Here is a 23,106-nt window from a genome sequence, read left to right on the forward strand (position 1 = left end):
ACAAAAGAGCCTCAATATAGCATAGGTGATATATATGAGGAAGTATGTTTTGCTTCTATGTCTATCTGTCAATCTTTATTATTCAGTTTTGGAAGTTCTAGTATTTGTCTATTGTCTTCTGACCATCTGCAGTTTCATTCCTTGACTTCTGATGTTGCAGGAAAAGGGCAATCAGTATGTTAAGATGGGTAAAAAGCACTATACAGATGCTATTGATTGTTACACCCGTGCGATAAACCAGAAAGCCTTAAATGATTCCGAGAACTCGATTATTTTTTCAAATCGAGCCCATGTGAATCTGCTCCTGGGGAACTACAGACGTGCGCTGGTGGATGCTGAGGAGGCTATTAAGCTATGTTCAACAAATATCAAGGTTAAATTATAATATATTGCATTCATGTATTGGGTTAGAAGTTTGACAAAAACCCATTTCCCTATCGCAATCTTCTTCTGCAAGTTCTCATATGCAGTGGCATATTTTGCATCTTTGTTCTGCATGATTAGTTTCACACATAATAGATAGAAGACAATTTTCAACTAGAATGCTGCAGTTTCATGCTTGGGGAAAGGCATCCCAACAAGGGCTGATAGAGGGCTTGTAATGGGCCCTGTATTGGTTGTAGTGGGCCCGTAATGGTCCGATAGGGGGGGTCATACATTTTCTTTAGAAAAATTAGCCCATTACAAGTCCATATCATAACAGCCATAAGGTTGGCCGATATGGCCACTGTTACTGTTATTGAATACCTCGTACTCAGGTGAAAGTGCATTTGGTATTGACAAAAAATACCAGTGGCTTGGTTGGGTGTGCCCCTTTCTTCTTTTTAGATGGACTAACCGGAGCATGCTTTGGTTGATTTTTCATAGACAGAATGGAGTTAAGATTCCTTTTTTAAGTAAATTGTGCTCATTCATATGGTCTTGGAGCATTGTCTTGATCGCCATTTGCAGCTTAAATATCCAAGATCAGAGCAGTTCTAGTTTGTTTTCAAAAGCTCAAAGCTTTTTATTTTTTTTCGTATTTAGTACCTAGTGGTCTAAAGTATTGTATGAATGGGACTGTGTTTAGGCATTTTATCGAGCGGCTAAAGCTGCCTTCTCCTTAAATTTATTGACTGAAGCAGCTTCATTTTGCCAAAGTGGACTCAAGCACTTTCCATCTAATGAAGAATTGAAGAAGTTGGTGAAGCAAATTGATCTGCGGAGAACAGAAATTGAAAATCATGACGCACAAGTCTTGAGGGCTGTGACTGCAGCTAAGGTCAGATATCATATATGCACATTGTTTTTTTTTTCTTCATATGCGTTTAGTATTTACGTCCTTTTACTTATGAAACTATGCAGGATCTTGCCTCTGCGATTGAGAATAGGGGCTTAAAGCTGGGGAAGGCAATGTATCAAGAACTTACTGGAATAAGGAAGCCCACATTAGACAAAAACAATATTCTTCACTGGCCAGTTCTTCTACTATATGCAGAGGTTATGTCCAGTGACTTCATTGAGGATTTCTGTGAGACTGACATGTTCTCGAGCCATCTTGACCAGATATCCGCTCTTATATTGTGTTTCATTTATGTTGGTTTTCAATTTTTCATATAAACATGGAATAGTATGGCTTTTGACTTGTGAGACAAAGACTTCAGGATCTCCTTAATTGTCAAACATGTATTCAGAAGCTTGCCTACCATTACCATGGGATAAAGAATCTGCTTACACCCGTGAAGCAGTTGAGCTGTACTATGAGGTGTGTATGTTCTCTTCCCTATTTCATAACTAGACACAGTTATGCAGTGTAAAGTTTCTGAACATAACTAGTTAAAAATGTGAGGACCGCTTATGTTCAATGATGTTCCGCGAAACATGTATTATATGGAACTTGGCACTGACAGGTATGCATTTGACTTACTATAATTTCAAATCTATGAGTTGGTATGTGATTTGCTATGTGCCTTACTTGAGTCAGGTTTGTTGGACTTCATTTGTTGTTTCGGAAAGCTGGTTGAGTTGGCCAGTTCTTATACGAAGGAAATGAATAATTAGACATTGGTCTTGATCCTCATGAGTTCTAATGATTGTGTGATGTGGACTAGTGGTTGTGTGTCTTTGCATCTCTATTGTCGACGTAATGGCCTACCAAGTGTGGTAGAGCCTATGGTGTCAATTTTGGAGTTGCCGCTAGCCTTTTCTTTGTATAATTCAAGGACTGCTAGAATCCTTGTTTGTTGTCTGGAAATTGAATTGTAAGAAACCCTCCGATTTTCAAGAAATAGACTCCACAAAGATCTTTTCACCAAAATCTTGGGTAAAGACCATGGTTATAGAGTAGGAAGGGGTTGGGCACCCTAATCTATCCATAATATAGTGGTCTCTATCTGAGGAGAACAAGATTCCAATGGTTGGAACTTCAACAAATTTTCGACTTGCGTCTTAGAGGTAAAAGAAAAGATAAAAAGCAAAGAAGGATATGAGAATGTTGGAGGGTTAGAGAAATAAGTTAAAGAGGTAGGGAATGTGGCAAATTGGTCCTCCAATGTCTTCTTTCGAGGTGCTCAGCTACTCGCCAGCTTGAATTTGGCGTGGATCGGTCTTGAGCTTGGGTTGCAACTCCTTGGTAAGGTAGACTTGGTTTGTGAAGGAGGGTCTTGCCTTGTAGCTTGATCTTCAAAGGGAATTGAGAGAAGTAGAAGAACAACAGAATTCTTCTCCTCAAGAGGTTACCAAAACAATCGCTTGCCACTCCTAAGAGTGGAGTGATACTCCTTAGCCCCCCAAAAAAGTGAGCTTCCCAAGTTCTTGAACCTCAACTCATCTTCCCTTGCTCTTTCCATAGTATCTTCTCTCTTGTAGAATTTTGGCCAAGTATGGCTATAAGGAATAGTGGGAAGTCTAGAGAGGCTTTGGGACTTGTGATTCTCAAGAGCCAAGACCCCTTTCTTTTAGTAAGAGACCTCTATTTATAGAGGAGAGAGGTGGCATTGTTGCAATTTGAAGGAAGGTTGAGGGTGCCCTAAGGGTAGGCTAGTTATGGATCATTGACAAGCAGCAAGATCTAGGAGGTTGCTTGGGTGGTTTGAGTGTAAATTGTGGGGAATTGAGAGGCAATTAAGTTTAGGGAAGGCTTTTGGAGGCTTCTAGAGAGGCTTGGGAATGAGTAGTTAGGATTGACACTCTTGGAAGCATCTCATGGCTTAAGAAAGGGTAGTTTTGAGATTTCACTAGCCAAGTTAGTTGGAGGGGGTAGTTTTGCAAAATGATGGTAGCTGAGGGGCAAACTAAAGCTTACAGGGGCATTTTGGTTATGATGGCCGTTATGTAACAATAACGGTGGTGCCTGTCATACGTTACAGCGTTGTAATGCCCGATTTGAAAAAAAAAGAGGCTTGTAACACGTACGGGCTGATACAAGGCTGGTATATTTTTCCTTCAAAAGGAATTTCGACTGTTACTAGGCCATAAGGACAATTATGATACCGGGGGTAATACTATAAAAATGATGGTATCTTAGGGAAGGGTTAGTAAAATTTTGGTTATGGTATTAAAAAATGGTTACGTTACAATTGTAACGACCATTATGTAACAATAGTGATCGCTTGTTATATGTTACGGGACAATGCCTAATTTGAAAAAAAGGTTCTATGATGGCTCTATGGGCTGATACGAGGCTATTAGAGGTTGATACATGCCGATACATTTTTCATCCAAAAAGAATTTTGACCATTATAAGGGCTATAACCATGGTGTGTTGTAAAGGATGTTACGTAAAAGTAACGATGACAACCATTACACTTTATGTGGTCATAATAGCTATAACAACCGTTATGGAAAACATGACTCCTAACCACCATTAATGGCTTGTTACACCCCTTGTAAAAGCTGTAACAATCCCATAATGGTCTGTTACAGGGCAGATACAGGTTTTTCGATTTTTTTTTTTCGACTTTACTGGGCAAATATAGGTTTTTTGAGTTTTTTTTTTTTAAATAATAAAAATAGAAACCATAACGGCCGTTATGGGGGCTGTAACAGCTGTTACGATCCGTATCGTAAAGGTAACGATAGTGGCCGTTACGACCACCGTTACCGTTTCAGAATACTTTAGCCATAACGGCCATTACAGTCACCGCCATGGTGTGCAGTAAAGGTTGTTACGTAAAGGTAGTGGTGGCAACCATTACACGTTACGGGGTCGTAACAACCGTTATGAAACAAAATGACCTGTAATTGCCGTTAATGGCACGTTACATCCCCTATAAAGGCCATAATAGCCCCGTAATGGTCTATTACGGGACATATATAGGTTTTTCATACTTTTTAATCAACATTACGGGGCAGATACAGGTTTTTCGGGGGTTTTTTCAATAAATAAAAAAATAAAAAAGAGAGACCGTAACGGCCATTACAGGGCCGTAACAGCCGTTATGCCCCGTATCCTAAAGGTAACGGTAGTGACCGTTACGGCCACCGTTACAGTTACGAAACACCTTGGTCATTGCTACAATTATTGAATACCTTGATTTTGCTAGAAGGTGGTTCAAAGGGTCAAAGGAAAACGGAAATTGGGTTTCAAATTTTCATGCCAGGACAAAATGGTAATTTCAGGTATTAAATTATTATTATTATTATTATTATTATTATTTTGCATGTTGGGGCACGCACACCTTTTGGTTTTTCAATCTCAACTTGATGCTCAGGTGTTGGATTTGGGCAATCTATATCTCGTTGGAAAGGGGACTTGATGGGCTAAAACTAATGCCTTTGGTCTTGGGGAAAATTCCTAGGGGTTATGGAGATGAATGGTTCACAAGTTAGGTCAAATTTTGGTTTTGCAACTATTAATTGATCTCGTATGCTGTTCTGTATTTCAACTGTAACTTCACTCTTGAAGATCGGATTGAGTTAAAATTACGCTCATTGGAAAGGAAATTTGATGGGCTTTAAGATCGATCATAAGGTTTGGATGTTAACAAACTTAAGAAATTGGGACCCGGACAGGGAAAAACTCTCTTGCTTTCGAGGCCACATCTTTTTGTGGTTGCATCTCTGGGATGCGGAAAAACATCCTAGAATTTTTCCCAAAAAATGGGTGTCGGGTTTTGATGACTTAGATGTGTTTTTTTAGGCTATAGATGGGCTTGTGCTATGTTTGGGCTTGCTACTTCTTAAATGGCTACATTGTTCTAATCTTGAGCGCTTATGAGAAGTTACAATGAGAATAAGAAGAAAGACGGAGGGAGGGAGGGAGGGAGGGAGAGCATGAGATGCTTAGGGTCTATTGAAACCCCATCCCTCTACTCTTATTTATAATAGTAAAAATGTGAATGGTGCTTGTGGGCCTTATTACATGGACTTGGTAATGCAGGGGCATTTTCACACCGGGCTCGAGTGGGGTTGCCTGTGGGATGCAGGGGCACACTCGGGGTGGGCGGAACCCATGTGATTTGGGGCCCACGAGGGAGGTCTCGTGTTCGAGACTCCTCACCGGGGGTGATTCATGCGCATTTCACACGGGGCTTGAGTGGGGTAGCCTGTGGGATGCGAGGACACACTCAGGGTCGGCGGCTCGTGTGGGGCGGTACCCATGTAATTTGGGGCCCACGAGGAGGGTTCAGCCGAGGTCCTAACCCATGCGATGTGGGGCTTGAGTTATGAGATAAAATGATTAATTCGCCATGCTCTAACAGTTCGAGCTTTTAGAGCAAGTGTTTAATTGTCCTGCATCAAATTGGTATCAGAGCGGGAGGTCTCGTGTTCGAGACTCCTCACCGAGGGTGATTAATGCAGAGACATTTTCACACCGGGCTCAAGTCGGGTTGCCTGTGGGATGCAGGGGCACACTTAAGGTGGGCGGTACCCATGTGATTTGGGGCCCGCGAGGGAGGTCTCGTGTTTAAGACTCCTCACCGGGGGTGATTAATGCACATTTCACACCGGGCTTGAGTGGGGTAGCCTGTGGGATGTGGGACACACTCGGGTGGGCGGCCCGTGTGAGGTGGGTGACTCGTGTGAGGCGGTACCCATGTGATTTGGAGCCCACAAGGGGGGTTCGGCCGAGGTCCTAACCCATGCGATGTGGGGCCTGGGCTATGAGATAAAAGGATTAATTCGCCATGCTCTAACAGTTCGAACTTTTAGATCAAGTGGTTAATTGTCATGCATCACTTGGGCCCAACGGGCCTTATTCAATTGTCAACCTTTCAACACCCCCCTCAAGCCGGAGCATTCTAATGAGGCCCAGCTTGGAACAAGGGCTAACACAATCAAACCTAAGAATTGAAGAAATTCTTCTCTAACACTATGGATGGACTTGGGCTTGGGCTGTAGGCGAGTACGTGAGAAACTCTGCAATACATTCTTCTTGATACAATGCAAGACCCTTTTCCCATGATGAATGGGCTGATAAGTTTAAACACTCTGTTGTGTAGGGCGTCTACGCCTGTGTAATCAGGACACTATTTTTTGAGAAGTTGCAATATCTGATACACATGTTGGGCATATAGGTACTTCTGCTTCGTCTTCCTCTTTTTGATGAAATACATGGTGCATCTACTTGGACAAAACCTAGTCTTACTGTTTATGACAGTTCCATGTGGATGCACAAGATGCCAAGTGATAGGTGCTTGGTGTTTGCTCCTACGGTTGTATGACAAAAATGGTGGCATAATCTAAGTGTTAACACCTCAAGCACCTGTATTAAAGAGCAAAATCCTTGGGGAAAGGCAGTTTCTTAATGAAGATGGCAGGGCTATCATTTCTACTACCCAAGCTAAACTTGGTTGGCTGAGAGGATGGAGGCTTACTCATGTACAAACAAAAAATAAAAGACAGAAAGAAATACTGCTACTGGCAACATGCTAGCTGATAGAAGAAAAGAGGAGAAGTGATGGAGATAGATGAGCCAACTGGTGCTAGAAGCGAGCAATATCTTACTCTGACTCTATTGAATGGTCCTCTATATATGCATTGGGGAAGAGATATCTGCGAACTACTTGTAACTAACTCCCCTTGGCTAATCATATTGTGCCATGTGGGTCACATCTTTGCTGGCTTGGATGAGTGAGAAATTGCCACATCAAGAGCCAGGATCTTTTGAAGTTCTTTGAGGACAGTAATCAGATCAGTGAGGATATCAGATCTGGCTAAAGTATGGAAAGGGGCCTTGTTGACGAGGAAGACTGACTGGACAAGATCTCCAAAAGGTCCTCCAAGGATTTGAATCATCTAGAAACTGTGAACCACCTTGACTGACCTGAGCTGCTGACAAAATATATGTCTGGAATGAACCCCTTCAAAACCCTTAAGGTAACTCTAGTGAGACTGAGAGGCCCCGAGTGTTGCTGCCTCAGAGATGTCTAAATCTGCAGGCATGAGGGTCCTCTCTCCTAGCCAAGGCCCTCACAACTGTGCATGCCTCCTGCTATCAAGGTTCCAAATATTAGATCTGTAACAGCTGGTACAACCAGATCATATCAGTATTTGCCATGGCAAATGCAGGATACAAGGGTGAAATGGTCGGTCAAGAAAATTTGTTGGGGGGGGGGGGTGGGTGGTGGTTTATCAGCCAATATGGGACCGATTTACACAATGTGTATCAGTTATGGGCCGAGAGGCCCAAGACGGCTTAAAAGGCACGCTTTCTGATTTTTCCCAATTCCACAGTCTATTGGTTATGGGCTGAGACGCTTTAAAGGCAGATTTTCCATTTCCCCCCATTTCTCATTGTTTCCTCTTCTCTATATTTTTAACCTTAGTGGAAGCTTAGAAACCTGATTTTGAATAGATTTGGGCCTATTTTGGAGATCAAAACAAAAGATTTGACCAGGATTCAAAGAATGAGTGGAACTCATTATGTATCATGTTGTTTTTGGGACGGTACACCGTAGAAACCAGTTTCTGTAGCCTTGCCGGCTACTGATAAAGTAGTTAGGCTTTTTTGGTAGATGTATCCTAACTATATATGGAAGAAAACATGCAACAAACACTTCTTTGAGATGCTATTTTTATATTATTAATATAATTTTACCATGTTTCTGTTTAATTGGATTTTTTTCTTTTCATATTTTATACCTACATGAACTGGATTTTATATCCTTGTATATCTCTTAATATTCATATGTAATTGTATGGACATGTTGCATGCTGTTTTTCCTGGGTTGGCATTTCTGACCCCTCATTTATACCTCTGACTCTTCACATACAAGATATACAAGTTCAAATTGGCTCAAGCGAACGTAAATTTTTATGAGCATGTTAAATATTTCTAGATCAGTCCAGGGTACCAGGTTCATCTCTTGTAATTCTTCACAACTTTCTAATTTCTATGAATCATTGGATCATCAGGCTCATGCTGGAATTATTTTATCAAAGCGGGAAGTTCTTCAGCATCTCCTACAGGGAACTGCAGGTTCTCTCTCAGAAAGCATTTGTGATGAAGGGAAGGATGCAGATGACAGTTCAACCCGTGCCGTCTCTTCAGGTGCTAACCTACTACATTTATCACTTCATTGGTGACAAGTAAGCTGGCTAGAATCCAATACGTCAATGTTAAAATGCACCGTTTACTATTAGCTCTGGGCTTGAACCATGTTTAAATCTCTTCTGACCTACCCATATAAGGAACATTTGTATTGTATATTGTTTTTGTTTTCAATAATTTATTATCTGTTGCAATAGGAGCTTATTGAATATTAATCATTGTAATTAAATGGGAGTAGAATAAGATAGAATGCTTCTTCTTCCCCCCTTTTAAGGGGATGTATATTGCACTAATTCCAGACTTGAAGAGCCTGATGTTCTTAGTATGTGCTTAGCACGTTTGTCTAGCACTGCATGCGGTAGGCATTAAATGTTCACAAGCTCCATTTGTAGGTACTATACATTGATTATGCTAGGGTACTGATGCAGGACCAATGCATGAACTCAAATAATGTAAGAGATCAATCAGCAAAATTAAATTAATTAATGAAAACTACAAATCTTGCTAACATCATTACAAATATCAAGATTCTAAGAGGAAAACACGCATAGTTTAAGCCTAAGTTGTCAAGCATCATCCTACAAAACCATTAAACATGAGAAACTAGGATGTAATGGATGTAGAAACATCCAATTAGCATAGGGTTAAGTCTATTGTAAAGGAGAAAGTCTAATACTACATAGGGTTTACTAGATTTAGGTGTGGGTGAAGCTAGGGTTAGGGAAGCTTGGAGAAAAAGGTGAAATTAGGGCTAAAGTGGGGAATTGGATGAATGGATTAAAGGATTTAGGTATTAGGAGATGAGAATTAGGGTTTTGGATGTAGGGAATTTAAGGATTTGGGGTTAATTGAAGGATTTGAAGATCTAGGGTTTGAGAATTTGGGGAAATTTTGGAGATATAGGATTTTAGGGTTAGGGTTACGGTTTTGGACAAGGGAAGATGGGGTTTTGGAAGGAAGGCTTAAAGATGCAAGGGGGAATGGAGATGTAGCCGTACAGACCAGCCCGTGGGCTCGCATGTGTGGGCGTATGGTCACACATGTGGGGTCGAATCGGCTAGGGTTTGGTCCGTAACTGTGGGGTTTTGATGGAAATGATAAGGAAGAAGAAAGGAAGGTGTTTGGATAGGTTTTGGATGGTTTGGGGTTAAGAACAAAAGGGATTTCAACAAAATACCTTGCATGAAGAAGAAAAGTTCAAAGATGGATAATTGGAAGCCTCACACTTCAGTGATTGAAGATAGGTATCGCACCGATCTTCGTTCCAAATCGCATGGAACAAGTCTTCACATCGCATGAAGAATAAGAAACAAAGAAATTTTATTTTTTTAGGAGAGAAATCCACTACTAGAGAGGTCCCCCCCCTATATAGTCGTAATAATTACAAACTAGTTCCTGTTTTCTGTCTTTTAACTAAAATAACCCTAGTCTAAGAAAAAACATATAAAACCACTCATAAAAGTGTCCAAAGCATAAATCAAACATAAAACTAGATCCTAAAAAGTATGTCCTATGATGAAAATAATGATCCACGATCAACGACCCGATCATGTAATCCATGCGATCCAATGGTCTAATCGTTGTGTCTCTCAAATCCAATGGTCCAAATCACTCCCTAAACCAACCCATGTGCATCTTCGCAGTGTGGGGTCTTCCAGATGCTCGTACATGCACTATGGGGTCTTTAATAAGGATACTCGCCTAGCCACAGAGAAACTGGGGCTCGCCTTTGATATGTACACAAAGACGTACGTGATGTGATGTCCTCATCAACTCTCCTCGGCTGAGAAGAGTTCGCCTTTGGCGGACTAAAACTCCTATAACAGTCAAGGATGTTGGGATCCAAAGTCTACAACTTTTTCTCGGTAATCCACGTGCTATCTGAAACTGGCATGTTCTTTTACTTGACGAGGAATTTTTGAAATCTCCCATGGCGAGTGGAAACTGCTTGCGCATCTAGTATATCTTCGACTTGTTCGCTTCGAGCAAGCAAGGATGGTTAGGGTGGCAAATGTTGAAATGATGGGTCAGGTAGAGGCCATAGGTTAGGGACTGGATCATGGTCCGTGGGAGGGTATGAAAATGGATGGAAGGCGAAGCAGCACGACCTTTGTATCGTACTATATCTTCCACATTAAAAGTAGAGCTAATTCCATGGTAGGAGGAAGGTCTACTACATACGCATTAGGACCAAGTTTCTGCAGTATTTTGCATGGTCCTGCACTACATGCTTGCAATTTCTTAACAGCCCCATGTGGGAACCGTTCAGGCCTCGTACGAACCACGACATAATCTCCTACATGGAATTCCTGAAATCTGCGGTGAGAATCAACAAATGCTTTATATTTTTCATTATTTAAGTTAATCCACTTCCTAATCTCATTATACAACTCATGGATGTGATGTGCAAACTCATGTGCTGACTTAGATGGCTGATGGGACATAAACATAGGTATGAGATCTATGGGTTTTATAGGTTTGTAGCCATGTACAACCTCAAATGGACTCATGCCTATGGACCTATTAATGGAACTATTATACGCTAACTCGGCTATAGGCAAAACATTATTCCAAGTTTTGACGTGATTTCCCACAAGACATCTAGGCAGATGTCCAAGACTCCTATGACGATCTCAGTCTAACTGTCTGCTAGAGGATGATAGGCAGGTGAAAATTGAAGCCTTGTCCCATCATGTGCCATCGTGTCTTCCAAAAATAGCTTTTAAAATGTACATCACGATCAGACACTATGGTCTTTGGTAGACCATGTAAATGCACTACCTCCCCAAAGAAAAGTTTGGTAGACAATGTAAACGCACTAGCCACATTAGAGGCATCTGGCATTTTCGAGCACGGAATGAAATGGGCCATTTTGGAAAAACGGTCCACAATCACAAATATGGAATCATGTTTCTTGATAGTCTTCAGTAAACCAAACATGAAATCCATACTAATGTCTTGTCACGGAGTATGTGGGCATTGGCAAAGGCGTATACAATCCTGTATCTTGCTTTCTCTACTTCGCCAGTTGACAAGTCCTGCACTGCCCAACTATCTTGGTTGTATTTCGTTTAAGACTTGGCCAATAGAACATATCCTCTACAAGGGCAATGGTCTTGTCCCTCCCTAAGTGACCAGTCACCCTCATGCATGAAGTTCCTAAACTAGGAAATTACGAGGGAAGTATGAGAATGTAGAGTCTGTCACCTTTAAATAGGAACTCATCGATGATGACAAACCCGTGACTGTCGCTCGACTGACCATCTCGTAATGACGCATACAACTCACCAAAGTCTGGGCATGTATGATACTCTTCTCTCAACCACTCAAACCCAGTCCCTTCTACACTCATACACTAGAGTAGTGCCACACGACGACTAAGGGCATCAACAGGCTTGTTCTCAGCCCCGGCCTTATGTTTAAGAATGAAAGGATATTCCTGAAGAAACTGGACCCATTTAGCATGCCTAGGGTTTAGTTTCTTTTGGGAATTGAGGTAATGTAACGCCTCATGGTCAGAAAACAAGACAAATTCTTGCGGTAATAGATAATGATGCCAATGGCACAAGGATTGAATGACTGCATAAACTCTTTGTCATAGGTAGAATATCGTTGCTTTGCCTTATTCAACTTCTCACTAAAATAAGCAACGGGGTGCCTTTACTGACTAAGGACTCCACCTATACCTACCCTAGATGCATCACACGCAACTTCAATGACTTTAGAAAAGTCTAGAAGACACACGACGGGAGCTTCACTCATCTTGCCCTTAATTTCCTTAAATGCTCTAGAGGCATCTTTAGTCCATACGAACTCCTATTTCTTTATGCAATCAGTGATGGGAGCCATGATGGAACTAAACTCTCTAATGAATAGCTGATAGAAAGTTACTAAGCTGTGAAAGCTTTACACCTCGTGAATATTGCGAGGTTCAAGCCACTCAACTCTGACCCCTACCATCTCGGGGTCTGCTTTCATGCCTCAGATGATACTATGAATCCTAAGAAGATGACGCTTTTTGACATGAATGTGCACTTCTTAAGGTTGACATAAAGCTTTTCAGTTCTCAGGATCCTGCAAACTTACCTCAGATGGTGGAGATGTTGTTCCTTTAATGTGCTATAAATAAAAATGTCATCGAAATCACAAGGAACTTATCCATAAAAGGGTCTCAACATCTGGGTCATTACCCTCGTGAATGTGCTCGAGGCATTAATCAAGCCAAATGGCCCGACTAGCCACTCGTATAGCGCATCCTTCGTCTTGAAGGCTGTCTTCCATTCATCTCCTGGGCGTATACGTATTCGGTGATATCCGCTCTTGAGGTCAATCTTTAAAAAGATGGTGGCACTCGCCATCATGTCTAACATATCATCAAGATGCAGTACGGGAAACCGGTACTCGACCGTTATCTTATTGATGGCTCTACTGTCCACACACATGCGCCACGTGCCGTCTTTCTTAGACGTGAGAAGCGCTGACATGACACACAGACTCAAACTCTCTTGAATGAAACCCTTCATAAGGAGCTCATCTACCTGCTTCTTCAACTCTACATGCTCCGTAGGGTTCATTCGATAATGAGGAAGGTTTGGTAGAGTTGCCCTAGGGATAAGATCAATGGCATGCTGGATGTCCCTTGTGGGTGGAAGCTCATTTGATAAGTCCTCTGAGAATACATCGTGAAACTCATTCAGAATCGGAATCACCTCAGGGGATCCCTTTACACTAATCTCGGGTGTAACTTCTCTAGCCACTAAGGCGCACACCATCGAATCCACCTTAGCGTCTCTCTTAAACTCCTTGGCGTTGATAACATGGAGAGACTTAGGTTGGGATCTTCTTGTATCCCTTGAGTTACTCGACTTCCCCCCAGCTTTCTTCTCTGCATTGCTTTTTTGGTGGGAGAGGAACTAGAGCGATCTTATTGCCCCGATGCATAAATGAATATATATTCGAGCGACCATATATCGTCACATCACGGTCAAATAACCAAGGCCACCCCAAAATGATATGTCCAACATCCATGGGCAAAACGTCGCACCACAACGAATTTGAATAGAATCCAAAATGAACAGGCACAAGACATCATTGGGTAACAGGCATGGAAGATGCGTTAACCCATGTAAGATGCATCGCACCGATCTTTGTTCCAAATCGCATGAAGAAGAAGAAATAAATAAAATCTATTTTTTTAAGAGAGAAATCCATTGTCTTTTAACTAAAATAACCCTAGTCTAAGAAAAAACATATAAAACCACTCATATAGTGTCCAACACACAAATGAAACATAAAACTAGATACTAAAACATATGTCCTATGATGAAAATAATGGTCCATGATCAACGGCCCGATCATGTAATCCATGCGATCCAATGGTCTGATCGTTGTGTCCCTCAAATCCAATGGTCCAAATCATTCCCTAGAGCAACCTATATGCATCTTCCTAGCGTGGGGTCTTCCAAATGCTCGTACATACATTGTGATCTTTAACACAGATACTCGCCTAGCCACATAGAAACTGGGGCCCGTAGCCTCCTCTGATACGTATGTAAAGGCGTTCGTGTTGTGATGTCCTCATCAGGTACGGTGTGGGACCTGATTGTGGTGGCACGTGAATCATGCTAGCAAATCATGTATTGACGGTTTTCCTTACATTTTGAATAGTCAACTACTCAAGCATATGACATTTCATCATATGGGTGCTTTGTGCTTTATGATTAGCCTAGAAATTGCTCTTCCGTGACCTTAATTTTCTTGCCTGGCCTTTGGGGTGTACATATAATAGTTGGGCTGGGGGTCAATACCAGGTAGGACTGTGTTCGACATGTGAGTGGTGCGAACCTGAGCTTATGCTATGTCTAGTTGAAGAGCTCAGGGAAAAGAGGAAGGTTGATATTTGGTTGGCGGCCGATCATTCAACTTCTGGCCAATCTACCATTTGAAAGCCAAGCTTGAAATTTTAAGGCCCTGTTTGGTAGAAGACTAAAAATGAGCTTATCTAATTTTAGTTAACAATAATTACATATGATCGGGTGGTATTTTGGTTGTTTGGAGATTGTCAAAGTGGGTAAAGATTCAGAGTCGGAACAGTGTTTTCTCGGTTTCCATCATCCTCAAACAGGTCTGCTCTGATTTTAGCAGTCTCATCTCCTCGGTCTATGGCCCTAATCAAGAGGACAGAAGATCCGAATTCTGGGAGGATCTTAACGCAGCTAGATAGCTTTTCTATGGCCCTTGGTGCTTAGGGGGTGACTTCAACATCACTCGTTTTGCGGAGGATAAATCGAGAAGGGGGCTTATTACCGCTGCTATGAGGGCTTTCTCCAGTTGGATAGATGATCAGTGGCTAGTGGACCTTCCTCTATTTGGATCCAAATTCACATGTTCGAGCGAAAGAATCAATCCTATGGCAAGGTTAGATAGATTCCTAGTGTCCCCTGATTGGATTGAAGCTTTCCCATCGATTTCCCAGCATCTTCTCCCTAGACCCACATCTGATCACAGCTCTCTTATCCTTTCTGCTATCGAGGAAAATTGGGGGCCGAAACCTTTCAAGTTCGATATGGGATGGCTGAAGATGGAGGGCTTCAAGCAGCAAATTTTAGATTGGTGGACAGACCTGATCGTGGAAGGTTATGCGGGCTTCAGATTGAGCAGAAAATTAAAGCTTTTGAAACACAAAATTAAAGATTGGAAAGCTATCGAACTTCGAAAGAGAGATTTAGAAACGAGCAACTTTCTTTCTGAATTGCAATCCATAGATTCTAAGGCGGAATCTGGTCAGTTATCCGCAGTTTTGAGGGCGAGAAGATTACAGTTAATGTAGCTTTATTCAGCTAGGGTTCTAGAAGAAGAAATATCGTGGAGGCAAAAGTCTAGATGCAAATGGATAAAGGAAGGCGATAAAAACATGAGAATTTTCCATTCCATAGCCTCTGCTCGCGCTAGATATAACAGGATCAACAAGCTTCTTATAGATGGGTCTCAGTCGGAGGACAAAGACAAAATTGCTACCTAGTCCATTCGTCACTTCTCCTCTCTGTTTCGAGATGAAGGCTGGATTAGTCCGAAATTAGATAATCTACAATTCAATGGCATCTCTGCTGAAGAAGCTTTCTTTCTAGAATCGAGCATCTCGGTAGAGGAAGTAAAAGGTGTGTCGGACAGTATGGAAGGAGACAAAGCTCCCGGGCTTAACGGCTTTCCTATAGCCTTCTTTCGCATTTTCTAGGAGGATCTAAAAGGGGATGTTATGGATTTTATTTCCGAATTTCAGGAGAGAGGTGGTCTTTCAAGCGATTTGGGGGCCTCTTTTGCTAATCCCCAAATCCTCGGGAGTCAACTCCTTATCAGGTTATAGACCGATCAACCTCATAGGCTGCCCATGCAAAATCTTAGCTAAAGTTCTTGCTAATGGCTGAAAGGAGTGTTAGGAAAGACAATCTCCGACAATCAAAGTGCTTTCATTCCTAGTAGACAGATTATTGATAGCGCCCTCATAGCTGCCGAATGTTTGAACTCGAGACACAAATCTGGCGCCAAGGGTCTTCTGTTCAAACTCGACATCGAAAAAGCCTATGATCACGTCAATTGGTCTTTTCTCAATTACATGTTGGGGCGCATGGGTTTCGGCATGAAGTGGATTGGTTGGATGGGGGAATGTGTTCTGTCAGTGTATTACTCGGTTCTCCTCAATGGCTCTCCCAAAGGTTTTTTCAGAGGCTCGAGAGGCTTTCGTCAAGGCGACCCGTTGTTTCCTTTCCTTTTCTTAATTGTAGCTGAAGCTTTCTCCAGAATGCTATCAAAGGGGCAACAAGAAGGTATAATCAACGGTTTCAAGGTGAAAGGTGTGAGTTTCCCAATATCTCACATCCAGTTTGCCGACGATATGTTAATTTTAGCGAGGCAGAAGAAGAAAAATCAGCAATCTGTGATCGATAATCTTATGCTTTGAGGCAGTCTCGGGCCTTCAAGTTAATCTGGCAAAATCCAAGATTTTTGGGGTCAACATGGAGGAAGAAGAAATCGAAAGTTTTGCCCATCTGTTTCAATGTCTAAAAGGAAAGTTGCCCTCTACGTTCGTTGGTCTTCCTTATATATTGGTAAGCCCCCAAAGGGTTCTTGGGACAGGGTTAAGATTTGGGAAGTACCTCGCCACATGGAAGTGCAGATATTTATCTCTGGGAGGCCGACTCATGTTGATAAAATCAGCCCTGTCAAACCTTCCTTTGTATCTCATGTCATTATTTAAATGCCCGGCTTCGGTTTTGGCAACATTAGAAAGACTAAGAAGGAATTTTTTGTGGCACAGAAAGGAGGTTAAGAAAATCCATTTGATCGAATGGAAGGAAGTGTGTAAGCAAATCAAAGAAGGGGGCGTAGGGGTGAGAGATTTAAAAACCATGAATATGGCTCTTCTCGGCAAATGGACATGGAGGTTGGGAACGGAAGACGGGTCGTTATGGAATTCGCTTGTAAAAAGTAAATACAGGAGCTCAGAGGGTGGATGGTAGACCAAAGACTCTTTGTCTTACAAAGCTTCGACTATTTGGAGAGGTATCTTGTCTTCGAAAAGGGAGGTTCTGATGTAGGACAATTAACCACTTGCTCTAAAAGCTCAAACCGTTAGAGTATGACGAATTAATCCCTTTATCTTATAGCCCAGGCCCCATATCTCATGGGTTAGGACCTCGGCCGAACCCCCTTCGTGGGCCCCAAATCACATGGGCCGCCCACCTCGAGTGTGTCCCCGCACCCACGAGCTACCCCACTCGAGCCTGGTGTGAAATGCGCATTAATCACCCTTGGTAAGGAGTCTCGAACACGAGACCTCCCCCGTGGGCCCCAAATCGCATGGGTTACCCACCCCGAGTGTGCCCCTGCATCCAACAGGCGACCCCACTCGAGCCCAGTGTGAAAATGCCCCTGCATTAATCACCCCCGATGAGGAGTCTCGAACACGAGACCTCCCGCTCTGATACCAATTTGATGTAGGACAATTAACCACTTGCTCTAAAAGCTCGAACTGTTAGAGTATGACGAATTAATCCCTTTATCTTATAGCTCAGGCCCCACATCTCATGGGTTAGGACCTCGGCCGAACCCCCTTCGTAGGCCCCAAATCACATGGGCCGCCCACCCCGAGTGTGTCCCCGCATCCCACGAGTTACCCCACTCGAGCCCGGTGTGAAGTGCGCATTAATCACCCCGGGTAAGGAGTCTCGAACACGAGACCTCCCCCGTGGGCCCCAAATCGCATGGGTCACCCACCCCGAGTATGTCCCTGCATCCAACAGGCGACCCCACTCGAGCCCAGTATGAAAATGCCCCTGCATTAGGTTCTCAAAGGGATTATCATTGCAATAGGTAAGGGAGACAAAACTCGCTTCTGGGAAGACATCTGGGCAGGGGATTCTTCCCTGAAAGAAGAGTTTCCAAGCATATTCCGTCTCGTGCCGAACTGATCCATTCTGGTGGCTGATTGCTTTTCAAGACTAGGGGATAATGGCGTTTGGAACATCAATTGTAGAAGAAATTTACAAGAATGGGAGATCGAAGAATTTGTCTCTTCTCAGTCGTATGTCCAGCTGTCATCCTGAAATTACGCTAGAAGATAAGCTTGTGTGGAGGCACGACACCTCTAAACTATTTTCGGTCAAATCTCTTTATTCTTCCATAGCTTCAAACTCTTCAGGGGAGGACAACTACATGATGGGAAAAAATCTGAAAATTCAAAGTTCCTCCAAAGATATCGGTTTTTGGTTGGTTAGTAGGGAAGAAGAAAGTCCTGACTGTTGACTACTTAAGGAAGAGGGGCATGATAATAACCAACATTTGTCTCTGTTGCATGGCTGATGAGGAATTGGTGGATCACCTGTTCGTTCACTGTCCATTTATTGTTCAAGTGTGGTTGGCTATTCTCAGTTTTTTCAATATTGCATGGTGTTTCCCTTCCTCTTCTGACGGTCTAATTAAAGCTTGGCTTGGGCCAAAATTAGGGAAACAGAGAACTATAATGTGGAGAATGTCTGTTGGCAGTCTGATGGTCGGTTTGGGAAGAAAGAAACGGGAGATGTTTTACAGGGACCTCTAAATCATCGGGTTCAACAATTCTGAGAGCCCAGCATTTCTTAGCAGACTGGGGACTCGTTTTTCCCAATCTATAGACTGTTTTTTGTTTTGCTTTCGAGGTTGATTCTCTCGCTATCTCAGCGGGAGTTTACCCTCTTTCTCTTGTATTTTGATCCTTTTAATATAACTTCGTCACTTATAAAAAAAATTTACATATTACAGATCTTGATCTCTAATACATAATGAGTTAATGTGAACAGTAATTATGTATGAGAGATCAAGATCTCTAATACATAATTACTGTTAATTAACATGAGATGAACTTTGTCTTAGGCATCTACCAAACAGGTCCTAAGAGAAAGGGTAAGGTGATGGTCGTGATGATGCTTTTATATAGGAAAGGTTTTAGGTATCTGGTTAAAACTCTACCTGTGAACTACAAGAAAAGCCTGGCAGCTGGGCTCTGGGCTTGCTCAATCACCATTGGTGCATGACTCCATGGTTCTTCATAGATCATGAAGTTTCTAGCTGTCTTCCCCCCTTCTGCCCCACCACATGGTGATCTAGACCCTTCATCTTGTAGGTCCCACCATCAATGCTCTGCAGGCTACACGGCAAAAAATTCCGTTGATTAGAGATCCTCGTCATATATGCATGTTTTTAAATCGGGACAATTGTTTGTAACTCACCTTTGTAGGTATGGTGAGGATCTTTGAACAGTGTGATCTTTGACATGCTGCCCATCTAAGTGGGGCCTCTTAGATGAACGGTTTGGGCCAGCATGTGATGGGGTAGAAGTGGTGAGCCTCCCTAGCAAGATGTGTATTGTTATCAAAATCTTATCCAAACCCAATGCGCTTTTGTCCCAACGAAGTACAGCTGCAACATGCTTTCACTAGGGAACAATGGGCCTATGGAGCAAGATTCATGCCCAGCTTGGAAATACAAGATTGGAAATGTTGGCAGTTCAGTGCTAAGTGGTCATGAGCCAAGCTAACTTCATGGAGTGTCGTGATTATTGATTTTTATTGTTTCATTAGGAATTATCACTTGGATAGTCTCATTTACTAGTGGTAACAAGTTCTGCTTTTATGAGTTCTTCACTGATTAATTAATAGGTTCATAGTTTACATTCAACTCTGCAAAGCTTCAATTTTGGTGTTCTTCATTGATTAATAGGTTCCTAGATTATATTTAGGAGTGACATGATCCCTAACCTTTGGATATGAATAGTATCCTCTGGGCCACACTTTGTACAAGTGGGGTCCATGATTCAGTGATCCAAACTGTTGATATGAGGTCTGCGCTGCAGATGGACCAAGCTACAACAGTCCATTTTCAAAGGTTGGGCCAGGACCTACGTATCTGGGAGAGTTGTGGGGGAAAAGTCCATCGAAGATAGAACCTATCAAATCAATGGTCTGGATCACTGAATCCTGGGCCTCACTTGCAGGAATTCAAGGTCCAACTGATACTATCTTCAGGCTGAGGATCGTATGATGCCTCATGTTTAATTCTTCATCCCCATGTCTGCTGCTGCAATTTTTTCTTGTCCCTGTCTCATAAGAGATGCCAGATATGGTCGAGAGGTGCTACGGCAATTCATACAAGGAGAGGCTGAAGGGGCAATTAGCAGCACACATGCCAACATGACACATTTGTGAGATATCCGGGCCATTCATCAGATTGGGTACACAGTTAACAACCCAAGGCCTGAAAAGTCGGTCATCAGGTGGGTCATATGCTCATGAGAAAAATGGGTGGTTAGAGAAAAGATGATGACAGTTTTTCTAGCATACATCATTGTTTGGAGTATCCCCGATATTATCGAAATATCCTCAATATTATCCATATCTCCAGCTCAGCAATACCGTTAACATTGGTAGTGTCAGAAATTCTAGGTATCGGCGATGCATCACTAAGTATTGCCGATGTATCGATGTCGCTTACGTATTGCCAATATTTCCGAATGTGTAAATTCTGCGTGTCGGTTTAATCGCCAATGTATCAGTAATATTTCGATAATATCACCAATGTGTCAATATTGCCAAAAATTTGCTTGTAAAAAAATTTTCCATTTCGTTTTTTATGGGTGCATGCAATGTTTAAATTGTCGACGGTAATATCAATAATATCGCAATCAGTGTTCGAATTATCTCCGATATTATCGAAATATCTCCGATATTATCTTTCTCTTGCTTGGCGAGACCAATAACACTGGTAGCGATACCGATAACGCTGGTAGCATCAGAAATTCCAGGTATTAGCAATGTATCGCCAACGTATCAATATCGCTATTGTAATCGTCAATATTTTCAACTATGTAAATTCTAGGTGTTGCTTGCATTGCCAATGCATCAATATTGCCAATGTATTGCCAATATTTTTGACGATGTAAATTCTATGTAATGCTTGTATCACAAGTGTATCGACGATATTTCAATAATATCGCCAACTTATTGATATCATCAAAATTTTGTTTATTATAAAAAAATTATTTTGAATTTTTTTTTCACGAGCACATGGTTGTATGTAGTGTTCAATTTGTCATTGAAAATATTAATAATATCTCGATATTATCGATATCGTAACATGCGTGATATTGAGATCACAATCTTTCGTTTCCTTTCCAATTGTTGATGATTTCTTGGTGAAATATCATGTGTTATTGATATTTTGCAATATCAATGGATGTTTGGATGATTAAATAGGCTGAATGGGATGGTTGGATTGATTTCTTACAACAACACATGCTTTTAAGGCCCAATTAAATAGAAACTTGTTATGTATGCATTCTTTTTGCAAATTTTTTAATTTTTAAATTTCTAAATATGCAAATATGCATATTTTAACATCTCCTGAAGTTTCACTGAAAATTCCATTGTTTTCCCATGTTTCCTCGCATTTCCGGTTATCAGCGATATTATCGGCGATATCGATATTGTTTCCATATCCCTAGCTAGCGAAACTTGTAGTGTTACCGATACTTCGAACAATGATCACAATATTATTGTTATTGCAACATAGGCAATATCGAGACCATAGTCTTTTGTTTCCTTTCTAGTTGTTGACGATTGCTCAATGAAATATCGTGTGTTGTGATGGAAGGTTGGATGGATAGATGGGATGGACTGATTTCTTATAACAACACATGCTTTTAGGCCCCATTAAATGGAAACTTATTATGTAAGCATTCTTTTTGCAATTTTTTGATTCTTAAATATGCAAATGTGTATTTTAGCACCTCATGAAGTTTCACTAAAAAACTCCACCAATTTTCCCATGTTTTCCTAACATTTCCGCACATTTCCAGTTATTGGCGATATTGATATTGTTTCTGTATCCCTAGCGAGCGAAACTTGTAGCGATGCCAATACTTAGAACACTGGCATACATACATGGCCCACTTGATCAATGGAGCTTTTTTATCTTTTAGCTAGGCTACCTAGTGAGTGGCTTCGGTCCTGCTCACATCCAATGCGACAAATTGCCCTCAGTCTCTCCTCACATGAACCGCTTCAGGATTTCTCATTATGGTTATGTCACATTTTTATCAATATGAACTTTTTCTTTATCATTTCTCAGGCAAAGGCTCTGGCAAGTGGGTGAAGGTGAATGAAGAGAGAACTCTCCTCGATATTATGCGGCAGCCAGACTGCATTATCCCGGGAATCCCAGGTTTGTTTCTTTCCAAAAAGCCAGTTGTTTCTTCCCTTTCCCAATCAAATGTTTCTTGTCAGCCTTTTTTTTCTGAAGGAATGGTTCCTTCTTTTACATTTATCTCCATATTTATGCATGCAGTGTTCTACGTTGTGTCAAACCGGTCCCCATTCTACAAGGAGTTCCGAGCCGGGAAGTGGGCCCCGCCATGACATCATGACCACATCACCAAGGAGATGAATTTGGCTGTGTGATAATGATTTGAAAAAAAAAATATAAAAAATAAAGAACTCAGGCCTGTTTAAAGCAAACCTTGAAAATTAGGAGATTGTCATCATTGCCATTAGTCAAACATGATGTTACTTTGAGGTTTCCTTGCGCCTGCTGTAACCATAGATCAAAAAATTGAAAACTCAATTTGTATTGTTTATAATGACAAGATTTTCAAGCACGTGATTCGGTTTGAGTCGCGTCGAGCTGACTTATGCTGAGTCGAGTCGACTCATGCTAGTTGAGACTGAGTCACTCTCAACTTTCGAGTTCCATGGTGACTCTACTCTAAATCTTGTCCATTTCGGAGTAGGCCAGCAATTTTATTATTAAAAGGTAGTCATGGATCTTTTGATATTTGAAGAAACGCCTGCCTCATTGACAGAAACTGAGCTTTCTTGTTTGGAGGCTTCCTGCTATAATATCGATGGTCATCTTTCTGACCTTCCTCAGCTTCTTTAGAAATATGATTTCAGCTGCCTGCAGGTTGATGGGAATAGCCAACTTTGGAAAAGTAAGATGTCGTTTCGGAAGATTAGATGCTATTTCCTTATAGTTTAACCCAAATGATATTTTCAATTACTATCATTGCCCAATTAAATATTATAGATCTGCCTTGTGATTAGAAG

General features: G+C 41.6%; 1 protein-coding gene across 4 annotated transcripts in view; it reads left to right on the top strand.

Moving 5' to 3' along the window:
* Window positions 1-22,656, top strand: part of LOC131245759 (uncharacterized) — a 42,878-nt gene extending 20,222 nt beyond the window's left edge. For 3 of the 4 annotated variants that reach the window (XM_058245436.1, XM_058245435.1, XM_058245438.1), the window contains 7 exons: window positions 161-373; window positions 1,070-1,261; window positions 1,345-1,545; window positions 1,664-1,744; window positions 8,338-8,473; window positions 22,133-22,225; window positions 22,349-22,656. In XM_058245436.1, the coding sequence (XP_058101419.1) occupies window positions 161-373; window positions 1,070-1,261; window positions 1,345-1,545; window positions 1,664-1,744; window positions 8,338-8,473; window positions 22,133-22,225; window positions 22,349-22,419 (987 nt within the window). In that variant the 3' untranslated portion in view covers window positions 22,420-22,656. Of the gene's footprint in view, window positions 1-160; window positions 374-1,069; window positions 1,262-1,344; window positions 1,546-1,663; window positions 1,745-8,337; window positions 8,474-21,655; window positions 21,734-22,132; window positions 22,226-22,348 lie in introns of all 4 variants that reach the window. The other variant, XR_009170977.1, reaches the window with a different exon arrangement.
* The last annotated feature ends 450 nt before the right edge of the window (window positions 22,657-23,106 follow it).

This window comes from Magnolia sinica, chromosome 5 (genome assembly GCF_029962835.1).
Source record: "Magnolia sinica isolate HGM2019 chromosome 5, MsV1, whole genome shotgun sequence".
Classification (NCBI taxonomy): Eukaryota; Viridiplantae; Streptophyta; class Magnoliopsida; order Magnoliales; family Magnoliaceae; genus Magnolia; species Magnolia sinica.